At 43.3% G+C, this 26,307-nt stretch overlaps 3 protein-coding genes across 13 annotated transcripts in view; 2 read left to right on the top strand and 1 right to left on the bottom strand.

Moving 5' to 3' along the window:
* lrch1 (leucine-rich repeats and calponin homology (CH) domain containing 1) overlaps positions 1-8,042 on the bottom strand; it is a 38,096-nt gene extending 30,054 nt beyond the window's left edge. For 6 of the 7 annotated variants that reach the window (XR_004612420.1, XR_004612421.1, XM_034573287.1 and 3 more), the window contains exon 1: positions 7,675-8,042. Coding sequence is in view for 5 of the 7 variants with exons in the window: in XM_034573287.1 (XP_034429178.1) it covers positions 7,675-7,876 (202 nt within the window). In the remaining 2 variants the exon portion in view is untranslated. The remainder of the gene's footprint in view (positions 1-7,674) is intronic. The other variant, XM_034573288.1, reaches the window with a different exon arrangement.
* A 1,260-nt stretch (positions 8,043-9,302) lies between these two features.
* rubcnl (rubicon like autophagy enhancer) lies at positions 9,303-17,157 on the top strand. 5 transcript variants are annotated; one of them, XM_034573294.1, is made up of 18 exons: positions 9,303-9,387; positions 10,190-10,303; positions 10,585-10,930; positions 11,351-11,583; positions 12,018-12,094; positions 12,469-12,715; positions 12,970-13,003; positions 13,075-13,180; positions 13,746-13,882; positions 13,961-14,025; positions 14,117-14,156; positions 14,272-14,349; positions 14,518-14,638; positions 15,019-15,080; positions 15,545-15,701; positions 16,213-16,303; positions 16,752-16,886; positions 16,996-17,157. In XM_034573294.1, exons 2-17 carry the CDS (start codon positions 10,201-10,203, stop codon positions 16,856-16,858), a joined length of 2,004 nt encoding a protein of 667 aa, XP_034429185.1. In that variant the 5' UTR covers positions 9,303-9,387; positions 10,190-10,200; the 3' UTR covers positions 16,859-16,886; positions 16,996-17,157. The 5 variants fall into 5 exon arrangements, 4 of the variants coding, with proteins under 4 accessions (XP_034429185.1, XP_034429187.1, XP_034429186.1 ...); XM_034573296.1 differs by lacking the exon at positions 16,996-17,157 and having other exon boundaries at positions 10,627-10,930; positions 16,752-16,995; XM_034573295.1 differs by lacking the exon at positions 16,996-17,157 and having other exon boundaries at positions 10,594-10,930; positions 16,752-16,995.
* Positions 17,158-22,703: 5,546 nt separating this feature from the next.
* On the top strand, positions 22,704-23,998 carry LOC117754463 (trace amine-associated receptor 13c-like). The gene is made up of 2 exons (XM_034573329.1): positions 22,704-22,872; positions 23,086-23,998. The coding sequence occupies exons 1-2, from the start codon at positions 22,706-22,708 to the stop codon at positions 23,900-23,902; spliced, it is 984 nt and encodes a 327-aa protein (XP_034429220.1). The 5' UTR covers positions 22,704-22,705; the 3' UTR covers positions 23,903-23,998.
* The last annotated feature ends 2,309 nt before the right edge of the window (positions 23,999-26,307 follow it).

Genomic DNA, 26,307 nt, shown 5'->3' with positions numbered 1-26,307 from the left:
GTGGCTTTTTTATACTTTAAAAAACATGATCTAAAATGATAATTGGATGGTGAAATTAAAATAGTTACAGAAATTTATTTGATGATCAAAAGATCTTAAACACAGCAGAGCCTGAGAGATTGTCTCCGGACAGCGAAAACAAGAAATAAAAAACATTAAACTGCTTCTCATTCTTCTGCGTTATGAATTAAACACCTTTTTTACATCACACACTGTGGTTGTGATTCTTAATGTCTGTAACACTCCTGCAACTGGAGGCAAACTACCTAACCCTACTGGTAAATAACGTTAACAAAGGTAAGTCTAATAATCATCTTTGACAGATGAACTGCTCCGTGTACATGAGACGAGGGCTTACATCAGCAGAGAGAAATGTGTGTTTGTGTTTCAGCTGCTCTGATCTGTGCAGCGGCAAACCAGAGAAAAATCCTCAAAAGATCTAATTTAAGCTCAGACGCCAACAGACATGACACCTGAACGCTGCAGCGCTGCCCCCCCCACAGACCTGCAGCTCTGACCTCTGAAGGCTTTTATGTTGGAACAAAAAAGTTCAAAAACATATGATGTAATCTGTGACATCATCACCGTGGTTTCAGATTGTGAAGTGATGTCGTGGCCCGCAGTCACACAGCAGTCACCGGTGTCAGGTATCAAAAGAAAAGCCCACTTCCTGCCGGGCTCGGTGACCTCGCTTGGCCATCAGCTGACCGCTCAACAAAGATCCTCTCTATACACTGGAGGCTGTGTCACTCCCATCACAGAAGGAGGGACTAAAAACAAGTCTCATATAATAATAAAAATTGACAGCAGACAGACTTTTAACAGCGAATCACAGACTCTGGGAGTCAACTTGACCTAGAGACCACAGACGACCTTTAAACAGAGACAAGGTCACAGACAGTGATCACGTGATGACGGCTCAACCAACCACGTAAGATGTGTTCGAACCCTCCAGAGAAAAGGAAGCAGATGGGGCTCAGGTTAATGACCATCAGATGTTTTCCAATGACATCCCCATCCTCATCTTCACCATCCATATATAAAGATGGACGACATGACAGCTCATCATAAGTGAAGTAAAGAAATCGTGATCACCCCCGGTGGCTGGATGCAGTATCGGTCATGTCTCCTCCATGTTAATGATGAGACATTTAACATATTACAAGACATAGCTAATCACTCCACGATCACTGCTGCACAGACTCCAAATGGTATCAACAAATGCAAGATGGCGGCGGTGGAGATATTTCAGCTTCATTTTTGTACAAAGGCAGGAAGTGGAAATACGCCTTCCGTCTTTATTTACAGTCTACAAACTGAATACGTATCCTAGAAAGCTATTGACATAGTGCTTTTGTCCTTATGAATGTAAAATCTAGAGAATATCGTCCGACCAAACGAGAAGTCAAACAAGAGGCGACGGCGCTACAATGGATCCAACCCTTTACTCTAGCGGCACCATGAGGTGAAGAGGGGATGGATTACAATGACACCGTTAAGCCTCCATCAGTTTTAAAAGTCTAAACGTTCCTCTAAGGTTAATCAAGGTCAATGTCCAGCTCACTGTCATCAAATGTATGTTAGAAACGCTGCCAACCGCTGGTGACCTGCAGCAGGACTTCACAGTGAGGTGGGTGGATGGGGGGTTTCTCCTTAGTTTCCCGGACAGGAAAAGATCACAGCTGAAAACAATGAGGTGGGGAGCGGTCACTTCCTGTTTCTGTGCTGGTGACAGAACCAACAGCTCTGCCGTCGCTGCTCCACCCAAGTGTCATGATAAAGAAAGAAAACTCCATCTGTCTTCAGGTGAACTTCACTAACTCAGACATTTTGACTTCAGGTCACGAAAACAAACCTCTTGTCCTCATTCTGTTAAATCTTTGAAAGGTTTGAGTTGTCGTGATTTTTAAATCTATTCACTGTCCTCATTGTCATGTCGAAAAAACTAAAGCCTGGATGACCCTGACACCAAACATCTGGAAACAATATATCAGACAAAACCATTTTTATAGGTTTTATATAAACCTATAACATAAACAAAAAACTGGAGATATGTTAGATTTTGTTGTGATGGTAACTGTAGCCTGAATCAAACAGATTGAAAACACTTCCTTCATCAGGGATTAAAGCCAAACTAAGATCTGCCTGAGTGGCCACCAGCAGCATCGAGAGGAATCCTTCCACTACGGTGAGCTGTCAAAAGATCCACAAAGTTTTACCATCCTTGGTAGGATGAACAGTTCCCACAACACAACATGAACAAGAGGTGGATTATGTGTTATACCTAGTTCTTTGCTTAACTTTTAGTGTAAAACATTTTCTTCACCACGAATTAAAGCAAAAGAAGTAAAAACGTCTGTCACAGTCAGACTGACCACCAGCAGCACCAGGAGAAGTCCCTACATGACGGAGCACTAACTTCCAAGACATTATTCAAGAGGCTCGCAGACACTTCATGTTTCTATTTCTGCGTCAGCGGCTGGGAAGTGAACTTTTTATACAACGTGAGGTTTTAGGAGGTTTTTCCCAGAGGAAGCCTCAGGACCTGAGAAACAAAGTGCTGACTACCTGAACACTTCACTTTACATAATATTAATGAAGCAGGTCTCTGGTGCGTCTGTGGCTGCTCGCTCCTCTGAGAGGAACATCAACCAGTCCATTAACTGCTTCATCCACTATACATGAGGCTGGTGCCTCCGCCTCCAACCCTCTGCTAACACCAGCTCCATCCATGGACACAGGTTGTGTGTGTGTGTGTGTGTGTGTGTGTGTGTGTGTGTGTGTGTGTGTGTGTGTGTGTGTGTGTGTGTGTGTGTGTGTGTGTGTGTGTGTGTGTGTGTGTGTTGCTCTCCCAGCTGTCATTATGTACAGGTGTGGCGGGAACACTGAGCGGATAGACCCACCTCTGACCCAACGCTGATCTGAATTCCTGAGAATCCAAAGCTTCCTGTGCGAGTGTGTATGTGTGTGTGTATGTGTGTATGTGTGTGCACGTGTGGTAAATGAAGGGGAAGGAAATCAGTGAGGTAGAGGAAGTCAGGGTGGTAAACTCTGGGGGGTGTATCTGCCTCAGGCATGCACACGCATCAATCCAGGTGCACACACACACACACACACACACTAAAAACACACTGTGTTCACATCTGTACCACGGCTGCACAATGAGGATTTCTACAAGAAATTGTAATTTTAATAATGTATAAAATATATAATAAAACATTTCCATTGTCACCAACACAACATTGGTTGCAGCATGTTTTCTAAATGCTCCACGTGTTCTCTATGAACCACAGACGTTCTCTAATAAATCCCCTCTCATTCATTTTGTTGTATTTGTACAAAGGTTCTATTCTATTCTATAAATAAGTAGCTTTTTAATAAAAAGACATGGAAATCTCATGTTCTATAAAATGGGACATTAAAGGATAAATGCAGCCATTTTCTTCTTTCATTTGTCTTGTAATTAACATCCCATCAGATTCCAAACCACAGCCAACGATGAACAAGTGAGGGTGTGAGTGTGTGTTTAAATCCTCCAACATGTTATTTCTCTGAGCTCCAGCTCCTCATTGTTGTCTAAAAAAACATGAAACCACATCAGGATCTGAACCAGTGGAAGGAAACAGAGAGAAAATGGAAGCACATTCTAGTTTGAAAATTGACTGCAGATCTATTTTTATCTGGATGTGAGTGACTGAAGCGAACGGAGGTCAGTCAGAGTGAAATAAAAATCCTGCAGATGGTTGTTAATGTGAGGCACAAACGAGTAATCTTATGTAATCTCTCTCTCTGTGCACGCACACACACACACTGAATAAAGCTGGGCCGTGTGTGTGTGTGTGTGTGTGTGTGTGTGTGTGTGTGTGTGTGTGTGTGTGTGTGTGTGTGTGTGTGTGTGTGTGTGTGTGTGTGTGTGTGTGTGTGTGTGTGTGTGTGTGTGTGTGTGTGTGTGTGTGTGTGTGTGTGTGTGTCCTCTGAAAAGCTGCCAAACACTGCAGAATGCATACTGTCTGGGAACATGGTGGGAGCTGGCTGCTACTCGGCTAATGGACACACATAGTATAAAACCCACAGATTCACGGTATTAACTCAGTATTCACTCATCTGGAGAATAGAACAGCACAGAACAGAATAGAAGGGGGTCAGGATGACTCCAGGCAGCAGTGGTATCTGGAGCAGTAACAGTAGAAGAAAAGAAAGTAAAACAGCAGAGAACTAAACTGACGAAGCCACAGGACGCCCACATTTCTCCAGGTTTCAAAGAGATCTAATCACTTCAAGTCTAGTCAATAACACTGAAGGTTTAAAGGTTGATCGTGATCATGTCTCTGCTCCTTGGCCACAGGATGAATTCTCCTTGTGCCTGACGTCTCCTCGGGATCAGATGGACCCAATGTTCTTTTTCAAGAAGTGAGAAAACAACAAAACCTCCGTCACTGCTCCACTACGCTTTATCTCCTACTGCCAGTTTTTCTAATGAATAATAAAGTGGTTCAGACTCTGTAAAAGGTTTCTGTGCGTGACTATTTTCATTGGATGAAAACACAGGCTAGGTTTGCAAAGACCATAAAATGTTCAGAGGTCGGTGGTAAACTGTCCGAGATTTAAATAAAGTTTTGGTCATAAAAACTAGGACAAGAAAAAAGAATTGATTGACAAAGGCAACATCCACACGCCTTTGTTTTCATTTGAAAACTCATCATCTCTGCTCCAGACCCGTGAGGCGTCCACACTTCACAGCTTCAGAGAAACTAAAACAGTTTGGAAACGCTGCTGGATCCGTTTAGCGTGAAAACTCTGGAGCTGCATTGAAATCTGGACGAGCACAAACGGAGATGTTTAGAAATGAGGACGCTCACAACCTCTTGCTGATTGGGTCTTTTCTGTCAGGATGTAGCCTTCTCTGATTCGTCAGGCCCCTGTCACATGACAACCTTCCAGAATAAAACAACCAGCCTGAGCTACCAGAGTAGAACAACATGGAGAATCAATCACAAGTGTTACTGAGCCTGTTGTCTTTGCGAACAGCTGTTCAGTTCCATTACGTATTTTACAACGATACAACTGTTTACATGGAGGAGGCCAGATGGTATTTGAGCAAACTGCAATCATTCAAACTTTCAGTTTGGAAAACCTTGTGCTGTAGATGTAGCCTAATATTCACGTCCAGGAACACTGGTCATCTGTTCGGTGAAAAGTCATGACCCCTCTCTCAAACTCTCATTCGTTCAATCTTCACTAAACTATGTGAGATGCAGCCTCATTATCCCCCCCCCCCCTCCTTCTCTGTGGTCGGGCAACGCGTCTTCGTGTTCCAGCCTCGTTCAGCTGAGTTACATGAAAGTGTTGGTGGGAAAACACTGCTGCAGTTTGTTTCACTGCAAGTTGAGACTTGTGTGTCTGCTGATATGAAACTAGGCTCAACCAGTGTGTGTGTGTGTGTGTGTGTGTGTGTGTGTGTGTGTGTGTGTGTGTGTGTGTGTGTGTGTCTCACTCTGTTCTCATTTTAGTTTCACTGAGTTGCTATTTACTACCATCAGACCAGCATGGCAACGACCTGATAAATAAACCTTGTCCTTTAATCACTGACACCAAAAGAAGAAGAAATGAAGTAGATGACTCAGTAACTTTCGGACTAAAGGACTAGAGACCCAGAGGTCTTGGTCTGTAAAAGCTTTATAAAATGATCTGTTATTGGTGAGTTGAGTTTAAACTGATGCTGCTGACAGAGTGTCGTCGTTCACCAGTGAGTCAGTTGACATTAAAGCAGCTCATCATACTGACTGAACACAGAGAAAAGGGTCAGAGCTGCTGCTAAAGTCTGATCCTCCAACACACACACACACACACACACACACACACACACACACACACACACACACACACACACACACACACACACACACACACACACACACACACACACACACACACACACACACACACACACACACTTCATTACCCAGAAACCCTTGCTTCACTGGTGTCAGTCATGTCAGACACGTGTGATATAGACACACAGATGTTCACAGATGTTCACCTGAGCCTAAGGTAACTTTACTCATGTAAATAAACCAACACACCCTGGCACTCAGTTTACAGGTTTAAGGAAGTGGTGGGGAATTCCACTGCAGGTCCCCCCCCCCCCCACTGTGATCCAGGATTTCAAAATAAAACACTTCAGAGTTTCACACACACACACACACACACACACACACACACACGGCTCAGAAAATGCTGAAGATTTCTAAAGTTAATGCAAGTGACAGTAGTTAAAGTACAACTGCTACTGAAGAGAGTAGTTAGCACTGGTGTGTGTGTGTGTGTGTGTGTGTGTGTGTGTGTGTGTGTGTGTGTGTGTGTGTGTGTGTGTGTGTGTGCGTGTGTGTGTAGACACAGTCACATTATGGGGACTTGTTTTCTTTGTGTGGACAAAAATCCAGTCCCTTTAGGTTAGGTTTAGGTGAAGGTCTATGTTAAGTTAAGGTTAGGTTAAGGTTAGGTTTAGGTTCAAGTTAAGTTAAGAGTATGGTTTGGTTAAGTTTAGGGAATGGTAAGGTTATGTTTAGGTTTAGGTGAGGTAAGTTAAGTTTAGATTAAAGGGATAGTTCACCCAAAAATGAAACGTCACTCATTATCTACTCACCACTATGATGGAGGGGGGGGTGAAGTGGTGGGTTAGGGTTAGGGTTAGAAACCCTTCTGGAGTCTCAGGGGTGAACAGTGTTTCATCAGAATCCATCCACATTCATATTCGCCTGGGAACGACCTGTGTTTTAGGCCTAAACGTCCACCAGAGGTGGGTAAGCTAGCAGACGGCAGCACGTCCGACGAGTCAAGACATTTAAGCTTAAAACGAGATCGTTTCAAGTCGAACTTGAGTTTCGGGGCTTGCGGACACTTGATGACATCACAGGAGCAGAATGGAGGCATGTTGTGTTTTTTCTGTTGTTTTATTACGTCTGAATTCTCAATATCTCAATTGTATCGGACTCGGCTGCTACAGAGTTCACCCCCCCCCCCCTCCCCCTCCATCATAGTGGTGAGGAGATAATGAGTTTTCATTTTTCTGTGAATCCCTGTAATGGTCAGGCTTAAGTTAAGCTTAGGTTAAGGTTAGGTTTAAGTTATCGGTTAGAACAGTAGTAACAAGTTATGGTTGGATTAAGAGGAAATCAATGTCATGATGATGTGATGTCATCTGGAGTCATGGAGACACATCTTTGTGTGTATATATATATATATATATATATATGTGTATATATATATATATACACATATATATATATACACATATATATATATACGTATGTGTGTATATACGTATGATCTCCTACCTGCCTTCACTGTTTCGCTCAGGCCGAGGTGAGTCGCTGAATGTATAATGTATGTATGTATATATATATATATATACACACATATATATTTATATATATATTTATAATATATAAGTGTGACCTCCTACGTGCCTCCATCGTATATATATGTATGTGTGTGTGTGTGTGTGTGTGTGTATAATATAAACGTGTGACCTACCTACCTCCATCGTGTCGCTCAGGTCGTGCTGAGTCGCATTGTGTATATATATGTACGTATATATGTGTATATATATATATATACATATAATATAGTGTAATATAAATGTGTATATAATATAAAGGTGCGACCTCCTACCTGCCTCCACCGTGTCGCTCAGGTCGTGCTGAGTCGCAGTCCGGGGGAACTCCTTCAGTTTCCGGGAGCAGATGTTGAGGACGCCGCTGGCCGCCGCCTCCTCCAGGGCTCGTTCCAAGCCGCGGTTCGGAGGCAGATTCTGGGTCGACGGAGGAGAACCGAGCGGAGGACGAGCCGCGGAGTCCGGTCCCAACGTCGCCATGATGCTCCCCCTCTCCGCCGGGTCCGTGTGGGGGTTAATTCCGTGAGAGCACCGGAGCTAACGTTCACAGCGCGGAGCTTCACACCGAGCCGAGCCGAGCCGAGCCGAGCGGTCTGCTGCTTCCTCTGTCTGCCGCCACCGCGTCCAGCCCCCTGTCTGCGCGGTGCGGCAAGCGGCACCACATCCGGCCCCCAACTTCAAAATAAAGCAGACCAATGACAATAATAGATAGAATGATGTAATAATGATACAAGTTATAAATGGATTGTATGATGGTCGTGATGCTAAAGAAGACTTTTATCTTTAATAATGAATCATATTTACTAGTAATAAAGAGGAAAGAATACAACATGTATTTAAAGTATGAATTATTATTTAGATCAAGTTAAACTGGTTGGCCTGTTCCCCCACCTTACAGGTTTTATTTTGAAGACACTCCAGCTGTGTTTCCGGTCTGTCCTGCTCCCTCACTGCGGCTGCGCAGTAGAAGCGTGTCTGTGAGACAGCAGCACAGGAAGTGTGCCAGACAGCGCCACCTGCTGGACAGAGTCAGTCACTGCAGGTTCTACAGGGTCAGCTGCTGTAGAATCATTATTATTAATCATAATTATTCATGATAATTATGATTAATTATTAGTCAGATTAGTTAAACATAAACTTTAAGTTAAAAAAACATTTTTATCTGCTTTACTTTGTTTCACGTGTTTTATTTTATCACTGTTCTCAGCTTGTTGTTCAATAAAGGCTATTAAGGATATTTCCAAACCCAAACAGGAAGAGAAGGTGCAGGCAAAAGCCCCTGTGTGTGTGTGTGTGTGTGTGTGTGTGTGTGTGTGTGTGTGTGTGTGTGTGTGTGTATGTGTGTGTGTGTGTGTGTGTGTATGTGTGTGTGTGTGTGTGTGTGTGTGTGTGTGTGTGTGTGTGTGTGTGTGTGTGTGTTTGTGTGTGTGTGTGTGTGTTTGTGTGTGTGTGTGTGTGTGTGTGAGAGAGAGTGTGTGTGTGTGTGAGAGAGAGTGTGTGTGTGTGCTGATATATATATATATATATATATATATAGTGTCCATAGTGTATATACAGTTTAGTATATGAAGTGTAATGTATAAAGCAGGACGTTTTTTACAGTTCAACATGACATGTGACTGCAGCTGCTTCCTCTGTGACAAGAGGAAATTACAAATATTAACTTATGTTGCTTCAGAATATTTTCAGACACAAATCAGTTTTTTCATTTAATGAAAGAATATGAACAGAAAAATAAAAGCATGAGTTGATTTAAACTGTGATTAGCGTTAGCTCCTAAATAAAGACGTGACCGAGGTTTATTACCGTAAGCAGCTGTTCTGAGGAGAAACTGTTAAATACAGGAAGTGTTCTTCCTGTGTGTGTGTGTGTGTGTGTGTGTGTGTGTGTGTGTGTGTGTGTGTGTGTGTGTGTGTGTGTGTGTGTGTGTGTGTTGTGGTGCATGTACACAGGTTTCTTCGTCTCTGCGTCTGTTCAGTCGTAATAAAACGGTGAGTCTTCAGATTTATTTTGATTTATCGTCTGGATTGTTCTGATGAGATTTCTCAATGAAACTTCCTCCGCTCATACAATGATGATTGTTTGTTTTGTTTTTCAAGTTTTCTGAAATTGTCCGTTTAAATCTAACATGAGGATTTATTCAGAACCAAATCTGAACATTGGTTGAGACCAGTGTTTACTTTTCTTGCCATATTAAAGTTTAAAAAGTTCTCTCTGTATTACTTCATAAATCAGGTCTTTTATGATTAAAATGTTTAAGAAATCAGACTTTGAATGATCCATTAAAAAAACCTGCAGATTATAAACAGGAATAAAAAGTGAAACTAAAGAGATTAAAGTTAGTATCGTAGGTCAATGCTGTTCACAATACATCGTCCAATATGTTTTTACACACACACACACACACACACACACATATATTAGACATTGTTTTGTTGTCATCAAAGCCTAATGACAAAGAAATGTGGACGTTTGATAATTTACAGTTTTTCCATCAACTTTACCATAAATAACTATAATTAAATAGAAAACACAAATATAGTCAAATATGTAAAACTTAAATTGTAAAATATAAAAATAAATGCATATCTATTCTACATCATTTATTCTGTATGTCGTGTGATGTTCTTGTTTGTTGAAGTTGCTTCATGTGAAGAAACGTCAGTGATGAAACATCCTGCTCAGAAACCCAGTCTGAACCCTGAGGGACTTCCTGTAGGAACCGTCGGGGTTTGTTACAGATGTTGTGTCTCAGCTGCTCCAGTTCACAACGTTCTGTCTCCTCCTCTGCAGACGTCGGGGCCATGACCTCCACATCTGTCGGCTGGTGTGAGGAGTCGTTCACAGAGTCGACAACATCTGTCCCAGCAGCCACAGGTTCGATCCCCCTGCAGGCTCCACACACAGGTACAGCAGCTTCTATTCCATCAACTGTCTGTACATATCATATATATAACCTTATATTTATTTCACTATATGAACACTCATACTACTGATGATAGAGAATCCTTCCTTCAGACGTGTCCTATGCAAATTTAACATGACATCACAATGATGTGGATCAGGAGCCTCAGAGTTTGGGCTTTTTAACTTTTCAGAAAAGAGACTTTATAACAAGACAGGAAACAAATAGAAACATCATGTGTCTCCTTTAATAAAATCCACATCTCTGTCTCCTCGTCCATCAGCTGCTTCAGGATCGATTCCACTTCTTCTTCTGCTGCCACCAGAAACTGCTGGAGGAGAAACGACCACGTTTTCCCATCAGCCTCCACAGACAGGTTTCACTAAGAGGAAACATCTGAATTCCCGCCCCCCCCAGTCGACCTCACACTCCAGCTCTGCTCCACACAACAGGGACAAGGGTGAGGATGATGATGGTGATGGTGAGGAAGGCAGAGAGGAGAGCGTCAGACTCAGGGACGACTTGTCTCCTCCAGAGGTCGAGCGCTTCCTCCTCCTGAGGAGCAGTCCCGTCATCTCCAGACGCCACAGGCCCGTCTCCTGGCACGGAGGAGAAGCCTCCGCATCCCGGTAACTACACACTGTGAAACTCTGTCCAGGTTCAACTGAACGCCATCGAAGTCATGAAGACACGAGTCATAAAGTAACTTCATGAGTAACTGAAGTAACTTCATGAGTAACTGAAGTAACTTCATGAGTAACTGAAGTAACTTCATGAGTAACTGAAGTAACTTCATTAGTAACTGAAGTAACTTGGAGCTCAAATGTGTTTTTGAAGTTGATGTCGGGAGTAAAAAAAGACAAAAGTGAAGAAAACCTCTGAATCGCCCCCTGGTGGCTGACTGCGGTGTCGCTCATAAGACCCGCCTCCTCCATGTTAGCAGATGGGACATGGATATGGTGTCGTCCATCTTTATATAAAGAAACTACAGATTCAGTTGATAATACTCACGTTGACATTTATACATAATGTAAACTATTGTTTGACAGCTCGTCTCCTGGTTCTCTGTGCCTGGATCAGCGTGGACGTCCCACACTCGTCAGGACGGAGGAGGACTGTCCTCGCTCGTCTTCGCTCCAGGACAACAAGCAGCACCGCGTCTCATCTAATCTGAACCATTTTCTGACCTCGCTCTTCCACCTCCCTTCCAGCGGACAACAGGGATTGGCTGGGGAGCACAGAGGGCGGCGCCCAACCAGCTGTGAAGCCCCTCCCACAGCAGGTAGAGAACAGCTGCTCTGTCCAAACAACAAATCTTAAAACTTATTGTTCCTCAGATAAAGAGGTTTATAGGATTTAGTTCTGTTCACGGTGCAGAGACACTGTGGTTCAGCCTCTCAGGAACATGAACGACCTGATAAACATCTGGGCAGAAGTGTTGTTGTCTTGGAGACAATCACATGGAGTGAATGTCCTTTGTCATTTTGTTGCTTCCTAACGGTGAGAAACTGTCTGATGGTGACGAAGAGTGAAACGTTACAGGAAGAAACATCTGGAACACGAAAATACTGAAGTGAAAAATCACCACAATGAACTGAAAGTTTCAGAAGTGAAAATAAGTCAGAACCAACCGTGTGTGTGTGTGTGTGTGTGTGTGTGTGTGTGTGTGTGTGTGTGTGTGTGTGTGTGTGTGTGTGTGTGTGTGTGTGTGGTCAGGTCTCTCTTCCAAACACAGAAGTAGTTTCCCTGAATTCTCTGCAGACTTCTTTAAAATGAGCTGTGAGCTGGAAAAGGTGAGTTTAAAACTTTTAGTTAAAATTACTGCAAATTTTTTGTAACTCTGTATTTTACACGTAGACGTGTGAATTTAAAATAGTTTTTAGACTAAAAAACTATTTTACAAGTTGAGAATCAGACTGTAAATAAAGATGGACGACATGACGACATCCCTAAAGTGAAGCCAAATCGCCCCCTGGTGTCTGGCTGCTGTACAGGTCACAAACCCCTCCTCCTCCTCCATGTTAGCAGATGGGACACATAAATAAATGTTTTTAAAGATGGCTTCTGTCATTTCTGGTCGTTCTCATCTCACTGATGTTCTGTTGAATGTTGTCGGTTCTGATCCGATGAACTAATGATGATGTCACACTTCCTGTGTTAACGACAGGAGAACGCTCACTTCGTGGTGGTGGACCTGGTGCTGGAGGCTCTGGAAGCTGTGAAGTGGACTCTGAGGGACAAGCGACGCACTACCACAACAGACACACACACACAGCACGACAACAGACAGAGACAGACAAACACACACAGACGCACACAAGAAAACGACAACAGACAGAGACAGTCAAACAGACGCACAAAAGAAGACGAGCATCAACCGACCTGTGTCGTCTCCACTGACGCTGAATCTGAAGGTGAACCCGTGGGACCAGATTCTGAATCTTCATACAAACGTGTTTCACATAGAAACATTAGAAATAAACCACAAACCTCCACCCGACAGCATCGCACAGTCAATCACACTCACTCACAGATACCAGTCCTCGGAATGTCTGACGTTGAAAAGGCCCATTGACTTGTCGATGTTCCCGTCTTCAGCTGGAAACCTGTTGAGGAGTTTTTGTGACAAACCAACAAGCATGAGAATCATGTTGTGTTTTACTTTCAGACGGTGGAGGAGACGTGACACTGACCCTCCGAAGGTAAGAAGAACAAACTTTAACCGGCTCCACGTCTTTACATTGGTTCTGACCTGCGATGTCCCATGATGCAGTGCGGAGTGGCTGGCCCAGCGGCTGGTGCTGGACTTCAGGAGGAGCTGGCTTCCGTCCCATGAGCCTCGGGGGGGACGGCAAAGCCTCCGCAGCTCACTTCAGGAGGTGATTTCATGATACACCCACAACTCATTGAGAGACTAAACACCACAGACTGGATATAAAACTATTCAGACTCCAGGTCCGTAAAGTGGAGCTAATGTGTTAGTGTCTGAAACCTGTGTTCTGTGTACTGACCAGCAGGGGGCGACTCCTCTGGTAGTTTCTATAGAAGTCTATAGAAAGTGACTTCTCACTTTATAACGTCAGGAAACATTCAGGAGTTTCTGTCTCAGTCTCTAGTTTCAAGTCTTCTTCAAACAGCTGATGTTCATTTAGTGAATTATGATCATTTAGAGTCAAACAGACCATAAAGCACCAGATGTGTTGGGGGGGGGGGATATCACAGAGTGATTGACAGTTTGTACCGTCCAAAGAGTGCAGGTGGCAGGTGTAGGTGGGCGTGTCCTCGAGCTCTCAGCCAGGCTCCACCCCTCCCGCTCAAAAAATGGTTACCTCTGGTTTTAAAAAACAAGATGGTGCCGGAGAAACTGAGGCTTCAGAACATGATGGTTGACATTGCATTGACCTTCCTTGACCCCCCCCCCCCCCCTGTTTCCACTGTCTGAAGTTACCGGGCACAGGAAGCGTGGCGGCGAGCGGCGGCAGCCTGACAGAGGAGATCAGACTGAGGACCAGGATGAGAGGATCCCTGAGCTGGGCTCCTCCTCGTCTCCAGATCATCTTCACCGTTCAGCCGACGCTCAGGTTTCACCACATCTGACTCAAGACACAGAAACAAGGGGAAAGAGAGGAAAGCTGCTGTAACGTTGTTTCCTCCGACAGACGCAGTGACGTCGTGGCCTCTCAACACTTCCTGTGTGCAGGATGTGGGACGGAGGTGGAGCCCAGTGAGTAAACAAGGTCCAGTTGGTCCATTATATGGTTATGTTCCTTCAGAGTGACAGTAAGGATAATATTCATGAGTATCTCTGTCACCAGGATACATGAAGAAACTGAAGTACTGTGAATACCTGGGCAGGTTCGTACATCGTCTGTTCTTATCAGTGTTTTACAGGGGAAGTGTTTTCTTGTCTTCTGGACATCAAGCTTCATATTGAATGAATACAAACATTAACTCATTATAAATCCGACAGGTATTTCTGTGACTGTTGTCACGGCGGCTCGGAGGCTGTGATTCCTGCTCGAGTTCTGTCCTGCTGGGATTTTAACAGGTCATAAAAAACACACCAATAAAAAATAGTCTTTTTTAAATTGTTCTCACGAGTGAAAGAAAAAACTATATTTACCTTCATCTGAGGTTTTATTGATGAGACATTAAATTGATTGTTGAAGGAAACCGTTGCTGATATTCTTCATTTCGTTCTTCTTCTTCATGACAGATTCCCGGTGAGTGATTTCTCCAGACAGCTGCTGGACTCATTTTGGTTTCTGCCTCTGTTTGACCTGAGCTGTGTTTGTAAGAAGCTCTGCAGCCAAGTGAGGGAGCTGCACCGGTTCAGGGTGAGCCCACCAACAATGAGAAGAAGAATAACTATAATAATAATAAGTTCTACTTTTATATCAAACAAAGAATCTTGAATTTCTTTTCATTGCGCCACATATTCAACACTTTTATATAAAAATGCACTTTAAAAATTGTCCTCATCCTTAATCTTTGTTGTTATTTTTGATGTTTTCTACTGTAATAAAACTACTATTGACTTTATCTTCATAAAATAAAATTCTGAAAAATAACATTCAAGAGTCCAAAGTGACATCATCAAATATTGTTTAACAGAATGCTGAATTTTAAATACATTTTTTTGGAAGATTGTAATTCTGATCTCAATTCCTTCTGTCCTTTCCTTGTTTCTTCTTTCCTTCCCGTCTTCTTTCTCCAGGAGCTGCTGGATCAGCTGTTGGGCGTCAGGAGGCTGCTGAAAACCTGCCGATTGTCTGAAAGGTAGAAAGAACTTATCAGTCTGAACAGGAACCATCAGTCACACACTAAAATCCTTCTCTTATTCACAACATGACGAGGTTCGGACTTCAGGGGCTGATTGTAAGAATACAGGTTTCCAGTAGATGGCAGTGTTCGACTATTTGTGTTCCCGGAGCCAAGAACAACAATTTGTGTTTTGGACAAGTTAAATTCTTCATCCAGTTACGTACTTACTTTTCTACTTATCTCGACTTTTTTAAAATTTCAGATGTTGTGGATAAAGTCGTCTTTAATTTCAGAATCTTAGTTCTTTTGATAGTTCAGTTTACGTAGTGAACTTCTGATGTGGCCCAGGACATGTGGCCGATTCCTCCGCTGATCCTGTCCCACCTGAACTCTGACCTGTGACCCGGTCCCCTGAGGTTCCTGCTGGTCTCAGGTACGAACATGGACCTCATCACTTGTGACCTGTGTTTGTGTCTCAGGGTGATGACTGAGATCGATCAGCTTCCCTCTCACCTCGTCCTCCAGCAGCCGCCCCTCCTCTCCATGGACGACCTCTTGAGGCTGAGGAAGGGTCAGCTTGTGGCGCAGGTCAAAGCCGTGGTGCACGCCGCCATCAGTCACGTTGAAGACTGCGAGGTCAGTCTCAAATAAAACAAATATAATGTGGACATGTGACCCAGTTCAGCGTCCTCATCCTGCGGGGGTCCTATCTGAAGACCGACTGCGTCACAGCAGCGTGACTTGGCCGATAACGAGCAACCAATGGTGGATTGGTCTCAGGCCAACGTATCCCAGGATGCATTGTGCAGCAGTGACAAAGCTAATCAGCTAGCTATGTGGCGGCCGAGCTGCAGAAAGTGCAGCTGCTCAAAGTAGCAAAAGTTGTGAGAGTGGAACAAGCTGGTGACGCAAACACAATCCAAAATGTGTCGTAATAAGACGCCGCACTCTCAGATTGTACATTTCTGTTTTTCTGTTTGAACCAATCAGGAGTCAGTGAGACCACGCCCACATGGGTTAATGATAAACACCACAGATGTTTGGCCTGAAGCCACAGAGCGTCGTCACATGACCTGAGCACTGAACTTAGTGTTTTATGTTTTAGACTTTCTCTCTTCTATTGTAACACATGTTCTGTCTGTCGCAGCTTTGTCTGGCTCGAGGTTTCATCTGTGAATTCTGCAGAGAAGGAAACGTCCTCTTTCCCTTTCAGAGCGACGCCTGCAGCCGCTGTCCAGGTACGAGCAGGTTTCATCCTGCAGGGAACAAGTCCTGTGATAAAACAGCACAACCTGAACTTTCAAGTAGTTCCCTCCACCAAGGAGGTTATGTTTTCACCCCGGTCCATTTCTTTGTTTGTTAGTTCCTGCTGAACAGATGAAAGTAATCTGGATGTTTTATGGGTCAGAACAGAACTCGTTACATTTTTGATGCGAATCTGGATCAAGTGTTTTTTTTATCTCTTTGTTTTTCAACATTTCACAGATTTCTTAGAGAATAATTTTATGAATGCTGATGAAACAATCAGACATATTTACATATCCGATATTTATGAGTGTGTGTGATTTGGTGCAGATTGATATTTGAGTGCTGGGCCTTAGTGGAGGTGTGAAGTCGTCCTCGTATCAGTCAACTGGAGGAAATAAAGGGACAAACCCCTGATTGACTGCGTCTCTGTCCTCTCAGTTTGCAGGACCTGTTTTCACAAACACTGTTTTGTGGAGAAGAAATGTCCAAAATGTTCTCGGATCCAGTCGCGGAAGGAAGATGGATCCATGAGGTGTGAGAGCTGAACGGCTGCAGCTCGGTGCCACGACGCTTCTTCATCTGACTCACTTCACCACAGTTTCATGTAAAAACACTGTTGAGCTGGAGATGACATGTGAATAATAATCTTTATTAATAATAATAAATTTACACTCAAACCCTCCAAGTATTCACATGACTGCTCTTTACTCTGATCAGCTGATCCAGACTCACATATGTCTTTTCCTGTGGAAGTAAAATATGAGAGTGATTCATTTCCTCCAGTAAAATGTTCTTCTGTGAATCGGACTCAGGACTCGTTCACACCTGGTTTGGTTCAGAGCTTCAGACTCTTCAGTTCAGTCCTAAACATCAGGTGTGAAAGGTTCCTCAGACCAAGAGGAGTTCTGGGTCTGGATCAAACTGAACCTGGTTCTGATCCAGAGTGAAAACACTTTGTTGGATAGTTTGGACTTTTGGACCAATCACAGGAAGTAGAGAATTAAACAGTAGAAGAAGAAAATCTGGATTCAAATGTAAAGCAGCGTGAATAAAGTTAACGAAAGTTAATGTGCAGAACTGAACTTCGACTCTCTGTGGATCAGTGTTTGTCTCACACACACACACACACACACACACACACACACACACACACACACACACACACACACACACACACGTTCCTCTCCATTAGTGTGTCTCCTAATGACTGTGACACAGGAGGTTTGTTCACACCTGGTGTCACAATCAGAGGTGTGAAGAAAAACAGTTCAACACAAACACAAAATGCAACAACAACAACACCTGATGCAACAGCTGCTGAACCATTGTGGCTTTTTTCATTTGACGTAATTTTTGTCAAGATGAGAATGAAAGTTTGTGAAGTATTGCAGCCAAAGTTATAAATAAGTTGTATATATATAAATATATAAATACATAGTTAGTTAGTTGAGAATATTGAATGAGGAAAAAGTAATTTGTTTTAGGAGAGTTTCAGTTTGTCCCCAAATTCTGTCCAAACATTCACTTAGATTAACTGATTAACTGATTAACTGATTAACTGATCAACTGATTAACTGATAAACTGATTAACTGATTAACTGATTAACTGATCAACTGATTAACTGATAAACTGATTAACTGATTAACAGATTAACTGATAAACTGATTAACTGATTAACTGATTAACTGATTAACTGATCAACTGATTAACTGATAAACTGATTAACTGATTAACAGATTAACTGATAAACTGATTAACTGATTAACTGATAAACTGATTAACTGATTAACTGATTAACTGATTAACTGATAAACTGATTAACTGATTAACTGATTAACTGATTAAATGGAGCGACGCCGGCGAGCTAGTTCTGGCAGGGAACTCGAGCTGCGCTGTTTCAATCGTGTGACACTCATCATGTGACATACATCATGTGACACACTTCATGTGACATACATCATGTGACACACTTCATGTGACATACATCATGTGACATACATCATGTGACACACTTCATGTGACATACATCATGTGACACACTTCACTCGCCACTACCATCTACAGTACTCATCCACCTCATTAGGCGATCTATTTAAGCAGAGGGAATTCCCATCCCTCTCTCTGCTTCCTAACTACTACGCAGTATCACAGACAATTGTCTCAGCGTTTCAGCATACTTACTTATGAGATTGTTATCCTACCTCCTGGTTCTGTCGATCGCCATGTCTCTTGCCATCTCTGATTCTGAGAATGAGGCTCAGTCCTCAGAGGAAGACGTCGGACTCATCCCTGAAACCCAGGTTCCCTCCGTCGAGGTTCAATCCGAGAACGATTCTGACACCCAACGTCAGCGTCGAAGCTCCCGCGTCACCCGCAAACGTCTCGCCGGGTGGCCCATTCACCGCATTTTGGAAGAATTGTATGTTTGTAAGATTTCAGTTCCAGCTGGCCTCAACCACGAGGAACTCTTCGATTACCTTTTGACTCAAGATAATCCGACTGATGACGCACACCGCAGCTCAAACGCCGAGAATCCAGTCAGCGCTCCTCCAAAAGGTAAAGGCAAAGCTCCAGCAAAGAAGCGCGGTGCTCCACCATCCTCTCTTAAAACCGCCGACAATATACCATCAAAAAAGCAGAAGACACCAGAACACGGTCCATCCGCCGAGGCATCCATCCTGTCCACTCTACGAGAAATGAAATCGTCTCTAAACGTTATAAATACAAGAATTGTCTTCAAGATCTCAGCCTCAGGCCAAACATCCAGCGTCCACTTCATTTATCCATCCTTCACAGCGACAGGTACAATTCTCAGGCTTAAATTTAGCAACTTGCAATAACTTCAATGAGAATGTTTGTACATATCCAAACTGTAAATTCATGCATATATGTAGTTGGTGTGCAGACAGTCACCCACGTTCTGTGTCCCAGGAGGCTCCGTCCTGCAAAATCGGGGAAATAAAAATGAAGCATCCATCAACTCCTGTGAACGTCCCTGCTCTCTCTAAGGCTCTGTCAAAACACCCGAGTCGAGGATTTGTTAATCACCTAATCACCGGCTTGGTCCAAGGATTTTTAGCAGGTTTATGCTGGCTCCCCAAAGTGACCCATGTCTGTAAAAACTTGCAATCTGCATGCAAAGAGCCAGAAGTGGTAGAAGAACTCCTATTACAAGAGATTAAAAATGATATATGATAGGTCCACTGTCAAAACTCCCCTTTCCCATCTTCAGAGTAAGCCCCATAGGGGTCGCCACCAGGAAATATTCAAATAAAAAACGTCTCATCATCGACCTCTCAGCTCCTCACAATTCTACAATTCCCAGTATAAACAGCCTAATTCCCAAAGAACCCTTTTCTTTATTCTACGCTTCCATCGACAACGCAATACAGATGATTAAGTTAGCAGGTGTCGGTGCATGGCTAGGAAAGGCCGACATTACCGATGCCTTCAAAGTCCTTCCACTTCACCCCTCTCAATGGAACCTTTTTTGTATTAAATGGAATTCAAAGTTTTATTATTCCGTTAAATTGACATTCGGTTGCCGCAGTAGCCCCTCCATTTTTAACACTCTCTCAGAAGCACTATGCTGGATTCTTTACAACTCGTACAAACTCCCGTTCGTCCTACATCTTTTGGACGATTTCCTAGTCATAGACTTTCCCTCATCACCACCAGCTCGCAACATCTCTGCAATTAGGAACCTTTTCAGCGAGTTAGGTGTTCCTCTCTCAGAAGAGAAAACAATAGGCCCGTCCACCCGCCTGGATTTTCTCGGTATAACCCTTGACAGCTTACTCATGCAAGCATCTCTGCCACAAGACAAATTGTCTCGCATCAGAGCAGCTATTAAATTCCGGTCGACTAATGCCATTATCACTAAAAGAGATGTTTTATCTCTGTTAGGCCACCTCAATTTCGCGATGCACATAATTCCACACGGTCGCTCGTTCATATCCCGCTTAATAGAATTGGCTTATTCCGTCCAAAATCTAAATGATCTGGTGGTTCTAGATGAAGGTTGTCAAGCAGATCTGCGCTTCTGGTCCTTGCTATGCGAAGAATGGAATGGTATTTCATTCTTTTATAATGACTTCGTGGAATCTTCAGATTCCATCCAGTTCTTTACCGATGCCGCCCCTTCTGTTGGTTTTGGGGGATTTTATAATAACGAATGGTTCGCAGATGTCTGGCCAACTGAAATCCATTGCCTCAATGACGAATCCAAATCCACAGCCCTTTATGAGCTCTACCCCATCGTCGTGGCTTGCACTCTGTGGGGAAAAAGTTGGGCTAGGAAACAAATTACCGTGTTCTGTGACAATGCAGCAACGGTAGAAATCATCAATAACGGCCGCTCAAAAACATCGATAATAAATAATCTCATGCGACGTTTAACCTGGTTGAGCGTTCTCAATAACTTCATTCTTCGAGCTAGCTATATTCCTGGGCACCAAAATCGTGTAGCTGACGCTCTTTCTCGTTTCAAATTTCAGGAATTCAAAGCAATTTGTCCCCAGGCCAAGCCCTCCAGCATTCCATGCCCTCCGTTCAATCAGATGATCATCATTTGAACACGTCCAAGCCCCTGCAGGATCTGCTGCACACTGCCTCGAAATACATGAGACTTGGTTTAGCCAAAAGCACTATTAAAACATATGACTCAGCTTGGTTTTTCTACTCTTCCTTTTGCGCCAGCCTCCTCATCAGTCCTCTACCAACAAAAGTTTCGGTAGTTTGTGCTTTCATCGTGTACTCATTTGAATCCCGCAATCTGAAAGCACAAAGTATTAAAGCTATGCTAGCAGGCATTCAGTTTCAAATGAGATGTCAAGATCCAGCCTCCCAAAGTCTCCTCACGAATCCCTCCATCCAGCTGATCCTCAATGGCCTTAAAAAGGCACGTCCTCCAGGCAAAGACCAAAGACTTCCCCTCACTATTGCACTGGTGCACAAATTGGTATTAAGGTTAAGACAGGGTTGTTTTTCACCGTACTTCGATTCGATGCTGGAAACTGTCCTATTGATGGCTTTCTTTGGGTTTCTAAGGTGTGGTGAATACACTACAAGGTCTCTTGCCTTTGATCCCCAGCATGACCTCACTCTTTCTGATGTAACACTAGAAGAGCACATGTACTCAGTGTATTTAAAACGGATAGATTTAGTCAAGGCACTCTAATTTACATTGCACAAAATAATACTTCTTTCTGCCCCTTCTCTTCCATGACAAAATTTCTGCATCACCGCTTCCAAACCCATCGATTGGCACCTCTCTTCACCACCGATGGCTGCAAACCCATGACGAGATCCTGGTTTTCTACTATGCTTCATGATCTGGTCCGGAGCTGTGGCCTACCACCCGAACATTACTCTCCTCACTCATTAAGAATTGGTGCAGCGACGACTGCAGCTCTACATCTGCCTGCCGCCACTCTTAAATCCCTGGGCCGCTGGTCATCCTCTGCATACCAACGCTACGTCAGGTTCCATAAGGAGGACATTCTGCATGCCCAAAAGATCATGAGTTCCTGCCCCCTTGAGCCTGAATAAAGTGTATATCTGTTCCGATGTAAAATTCTGTTCATTGCAAATCTGGTGGTTGCTGGGTTTAGAGCATTCGATCCGCTGGTTATTCACTGTTACATGCTTCCGAGGATCCACATTCACATGGTAGTACATTCCCCTCTAACCTTATGCAGTGTCACTAAGTAGTATATTCTCCCGCAGGCCAATGCACCAACGGAGAATGGCCACGCCGCGGCGGTGAATGGCGCACACATAGCAGATACCGATCCAACCGTCAGGCTCCGAATTTGCGCAGTTTTGGGGAGTTACAGTATTAGCTCATCACTCCCATCATTCCTGTGTATCATATGGGGGAGTGATTAAGTCGGAGCCTAGACGCCAAACACTAAACCTGTTCTACTGTTGAATAAACATTCAAACGTGAGTTGTCTGACTGAACTGATTAACTGTTTAACTGATAAACTGTTTAACTGTTTAACTGTTTAACTGATAAACTGATAAACTGATTAACTGATAAACTGATAAACTGATTAACTGATAAACTGTTTAACTGTTTAACTGTTTAACTGTTTAACTGTTTAACTGTTTAACTGATAAACTGACTTTTGACCAGTTTTTCACTCAAAGGTGAAGTGATTACATTTCATTGGTCAAAGGTCAAAGAGGCTTTGTATGAATCTGGAAAACAACCAGAATGTGATAGCTCTGTTGTTTTTCTGTCTTCTGCTGTGAGACAGTGAGAGAGGACGTCCCTCAGAGATGGAGACGAGGGACGTCAGAGTCCAACCGACGAGAGAGAACGAGGAGGATAAATTGAGAAGCTGTAAGAGAGGCAATTACAGGAGGTAACCAGGGATCTCTGAAGATGGAGGACGGGGCGCAGCTCTGCTTTCCACTTCACACCAACACCTCCTGCAGGAGGCCCACCTCCACCTGGCCTGAAGCCGTGCTGGTGCACGTGGTTCCGTACTCGGTGTCCGTGCTCACGGTGGCTCTCAACCTGCTCGTCATCATCGCCATCTCCCACTTCAGGCAGGAACACCTCTCACACGCTCCGACACTGTAGTTACACAAAGAGTCCATCTGATTTGATCTTTTACTTTATTCACATTATAGACGAGGCAGATCCATTGTTTGTTCTTTGCTCCTGTTGGATGAATGTTCTCTCTCTCTCTGTCTGTCTCTCTCTCTCTCTCTCTCTCTCTCTCTCTCTCTCTCTCTCTCTCTCTCTCTCTCTCTCTCCAGGCAGCTCCACACTCCCACCAACATCCTCCTCCTCTCTCTGGCCGTCTCAGATTTACTCGTGGGCCTCCTGCTGATGCCCGTACAAATCCTCAGGAAGGAGTCCTGCTGGTTCCTCGGGGATCTGGTGTGTTCTCTCTGTATTTATGTGTCGTTGATCGTCACCTCGGCCTCAGTCGGAGACATGGTGCTGATATCTGTCGACCGCTACGTGGCCATTTGTGACCCTCTGCGTTACGGGACCAGAGTCACTGAGGGGAGAGTCAAAGTGTGTGTGTGTGCGTGTTGGCTCGGCTCTGTTTTCTACAACAGCCTCTACGTGAAGGACGACCTGATGCGTCCGGGCAGGCTCAACTCCTGCTACGGAGAATGTCTGATCGTCATTGGTTATGTTGCAGGAGCCGTGGACCTGGTCCTGACCTTCGTTGTTCCCATCACTGTGATCGTGGTTCTGTACACGAGGGTGTTTGTGGTGGCCGTGTCTCAGGCCCGTGCGATGCGCTGCCACGTCACAGGCGTCACGCTGCAGCTCTCAGCGACCGTGATCTCCAGGAGGTCGGAGCTGAAAGCAGCCAGAACTCTCGGTGTCCTCGTCCTCGTCTTTCTCTTTTGTTTCTGTCCATATTACGGAGTTTCTCTGGCAGGAGAGCACCTGCTCAATTCCTCCTCTGGCTCCTTTGTGATTTACCTCTTCTGCTTTAACTCTTGTCTCAACCCACTCATCTACGCATTGTTCTACCCCTGGTTCAGAAAGGCAGTGACACTTATTGTCAATCTTCAGATCCTGCAGCCTGGTTCCTGTCAGGCCAACGTCCTGTAGAGGTTCTGCTGTTCACAGAATGTGTCAGAATATGAAAAATCGTTTTAAACTTCATGTTTCATCAAAGTCCCTTTTTCCTCTGTGATGAAAACACTGACGAGCAGAGAAATGACGAGTTCAGCAGCAAACACACACACATGTAAATATATGTGTAAATATTATATGTTACCTATAAATGTGTTGTTTTCACATATATTCATCTCATGGATTCATGTGTGGTATATTTTTCATATATACCTAATATATGTTGAAAACATATATTAGGTATATATGAAAAATATTTATATGACAAATATTTGTTGTGGTTATATGATATGATGACATATAGTATTTGTCTGAATTATATTGGCAAGTTTATTAAAACATCATTTACTTTACAAAATGACACGTGCTGATATGTGTTTTTCTTTTCATTTTAAACATACATGTGTATCTTTAATATTTATATACATAATATTAACATTTATTGTTGGGATGTGGGATACATATATATGTATGCAACATATATGTCTACAATATTAGCATATAATATATACACCGGTATGTTAAACATGTATGTTTGTTGTACACTTAAGATACATGTGGTTCTTAAACGTGTACATATCTAAGGAAAATAAATATTGAGCAAAACATATATCCTATATATCAGCCCCTATTTAAATTATTTTATATATTATCGATGGATATATATATACTTATATGATTTTATTTATTAATATGTACAAACACATATTTTTATGGGCTTGACATATATTTCAATATATGTAAATTCTAATAGTTTGTTAACGTGTGATATATTTGTTTTTACTACATATCTACATAAATATCATGTAAGGAAGTTTAATATGTGTACATGTAGTAGAGTTGTGTATCGGCCTGCTGGTTCCACTGTGGGAGAATTAAATGAATGTAAAGAAACGAACACGTCTTTTCATTGTGTTAAGAACGAGGATCCGTCCTCAGAGCAGCTGAAACACAACTGGAACACAAACGTTAACAACAGGAGGATGAACGCAAATAAAACAACAGTTAAATAATCTGTTGCTGCTTTTTAATGCCTCCTGAAAATGTTCTATTTTAAAAACAGCTTTCATCTCTCAATGAATTTAAATGTATTTAGTATTTATATTACAGGTGTTTATCCTCCTGTGAATCACTTTGTTTCAAAAGTTCTCTACGAATGAATCTCATTAGAATCATTGTTGATGACTGTTGTTTCATCGGAGCTGTGATTGTAACAGGAAGTTTCCCGTCATGAAGCCTCTGAAGCAGAACTAATCCGATTGGAGAGAATGAAGCTCGTGTCCGAGTGCTGGACTCCGCCTGATGATGACATGTTGCACCACGTTGATCCAATAACACGCTGTCGCCTCACTGCAGGAGCCGCAGGGACCCATGGAGCTCCGGGTTTTACATTCACAGGGTCATTTGAGCCGGCTTCAACAATAACACACCAATATTTAGATTTTATATCATCAAATAACTCATTCAAACCAAACTGATCAGAAACACTTGGACGAACATCAGTGAGACGAGAACGAGCTGAAATGACAGAAACATCTTTACAAACATTTATTTAACGTCTACTGTACCGATCCCAACGACGATCTTGAATAAAGTTTTTGGACGTGGTGATATTCGTCTTCTCGTCTGACTCGGGGACATGAAGCTGAGCGTCGTCTCAGTAACACTGACGTGATGTGTCCTCACACATTAAAGTGGGACATCATTTTACATGTGAGCTGTTGTTTGACTCTTTGAATCCACACTGACATGATGCTGCCTTCACTCTCACTCAGCACTAGATGGCAGTAAGAGGCAAAGACACACATCCATGCAGCTGCAGAGAAAACCCACTGATGTCTGAGCTGTTTCACCTTAAATGTCCTCTTTCATTCTCCACTTTCCCAAAACATCTGCTTTAGCACCGTGAGTGGGAACGAGACATTCCTGACGTCACTGAATGAAACTGTCAGAACCAGGACCAGCAGGTTGAAGAGTAATTCTGAGCTGTAGAGAAATAAATATTAGTCCTTTATCCCTTGTGTTGTTCCTGGGTCGAATTGACCCAGAGTGTGTCTGTGTGTGTGTGTGTATGTGCGTGCGTGCGTGAGTGCGTGCGTGTGATCATACGCAAGCCCTGGCCGGTCAGGGTTAGGGTTAGGGTGACCCAAGGATTGTCATTATCCAACTCTCCTGGGGTAATTGAGACCAATGGATTGTCATTCTCGATTGTCATGGGAGGGGTCATTTAGACCCAGAGAGGGCGCTGTGGTGCTCTGTGGGCTCATTTAGACCCACACCTGATTCCAATTGAAATCAAGGGGGGTACATTAGACCCACATATAAGTCTCAGTGTGCCACTCTCTCACGGACCATGGCACGATGTCGCGTCAGGAGCGTTT

The sequence above is a fragment of the Hippoglossus hippoglossus genome, chromosome 21 (assembly GCF_009819705.1).
Source record: "Hippoglossus hippoglossus isolate fHipHip1 chromosome 21, fHipHip1.pri, whole genome shotgun sequence".
Taxonomy (NCBI): domain Eukaryota; kingdom Metazoa; phylum Chordata; class Actinopteri; order Pleuronectiformes; family Pleuronectidae; genus Hippoglossus; species Hippoglossus hippoglossus.
Note: the sequence above shows the minus strand (reverse complement) of the source record. Positions and strands in the feature narration are given on the sequence as shown.

Coding starts and splice junctions, on each gene's coding strand:
- rubcnl (XM_034573294.1), top strand. CDS start 10,201: ATGACCTCCACATCTGTCGGCTGGTGTGAGGAGTCGTTCACAGAGTCG. Junction 14,639..15,018: donor GGGAGCTGCACCGGTTCAGG/GTGAGCCCACCA, acceptor TTCTTTCTCCAG/GAGCTGCTGGATCAGCTGTT. Junction 16,304..16,751: donor CGCCTGCAGCCGCTGTCCAG/GTACGAGCAGGT, acceptor CTGTCCTCTCAG/TTTGCAGGACCTGTTTTCAC.
- LOC117754463 (XM_034573329.1), top strand. CDS start 22,706: ATGGAGGACGGGGCGCAGCTCTGCTTTCCACTTCACACCAACACCTCC. Junction 22,873..23,085: donor ATCGCCATCTCCCACTTCAG/GCAGGAACACCT, acceptor CTCTCTCTCCAG/GCAGCTCCACACTCCCACCA.